The 1,006-nt window shown below is 50.0% G+C and overlaps 1 protein-coding gene across 1 annotated transcript; it reads right to left on the bottom strand.

The window, feature by feature from the left end:
- Positions 1–28: 28 nt before the first annotated feature.
- On the bottom strand, positions 29–1,002 carry LOC107735819 (peroxisome biogenesis factor 2-like; the record flags this gene model as incomplete). The annotated part of the gene is made up of 1 exon (XM_016547393.1): positions 29–1,002. A coding segment is annotated over one exon (762 nt), but the record flags the coding sequence as incomplete, so codon positions are not given.
- Between the last annotated feature and the right edge of the window lie 4 nt (positions 1,003–1,006).

Below are 1,006 nucleotides of genomic sequence, written 5' to 3'. Positions count from 1 at the left end.
GGCTGAATAAATTAGCGACACAAATGATGTTGTTTTAGAATTTTAGATCACTAAGTTTGTCTCTTTGTACAAAATTCTGCATATTTCATGGCAACAAATGCTCTCATTTCAGAAGAAGGCACAAGCCATATGCCTTCATCAACCAATCTCTCTGATAGACTCAAAACGTTCAACTTGGCCTCAAGTTCTCCTCCTGTATGTGTATCTCAAGTCAATCAGAAGACTGTTAGAGGCACAGTCTCAACTCTGATGCAACTCATGAAGCCTGACTGGCTCTATCATTCCAGTCTCTGTGCCACATTTGGGGCAGGTAAAGCAGATGTCAGCGATCGTGTGGCTCTTGAGGCAGTAGTAGCAGAACACGTGGTTGCAGCCGACCGAATGGGGCATTGTGGGCCACTCCCCACAGACGGCGCACTCAGTGCAGTAGGTCTCCTCCGAACCTTCCGTTCCTCTCAGTTCGTTCAGAGGGGAGAACAGAGCGGCAACACTGGCCTTTAGCTTCCACATGTTTATGAGAGGTAGCAGAAAGATAAGGAACTCAGCAAAGCCGTTCCACAACAGCTCCCGGTTCAAGAACTGGAAGTTGATGTCTCGTGGTCCCTGGGGTCGACTGAAGACTGGCTGCACTCCCAGCAATCTTTCGGTAAGTGTTGGATAGGTTCCTCTTTGGAGGAACAGTAGGAAGTTGACCAGGCTGGCCACTTTAGTAAGGCCCGTCAAGATGCTGAGTACCTTCCGGGCCTTGCGGGCATTGGATTCTGCAGGGTGGTTGAGGAACAAGCTATGTGAGCGTTCTCTCAGCCACTTTTCGCCAACTGTCAGCAGAACAAACCAGAACTTTTGTGGCCGGCTCATGGGCCGGTACTTCTGTCCTGGGATCAGAGAGTTCTTGTACCGGATGTTGAGCAGTGATTGGCCCACGGTGGCACTGTTAGAGAAGACGGTGAACCTCCACAAGAGGAGCTGGAGAAGGGCCTTGAGTTCTGGTTCCACAGGGGTTAAG

Source organism: Sinocyclocheilus rhinocerous, unplaced genomic scaffold (genome assembly GCF_001515625.1).
Source record: "Sinocyclocheilus rhinocerous isolate Xijiao unplaced genomic scaffold, SAMN03320098_v1.1 C36320073, whole genome shotgun sequence".
Classification (NCBI taxonomy): Eukaryota; Metazoa; Chordata; class Actinopteri; order Cypriniformes; family Cyprinidae; genus Sinocyclocheilus; species Sinocyclocheilus rhinocerous.
The sequence above is the reverse complement of the archived record's forward strand: the minus strand, read 5'-3'. Positions and strand labels throughout refer to the sequence as shown.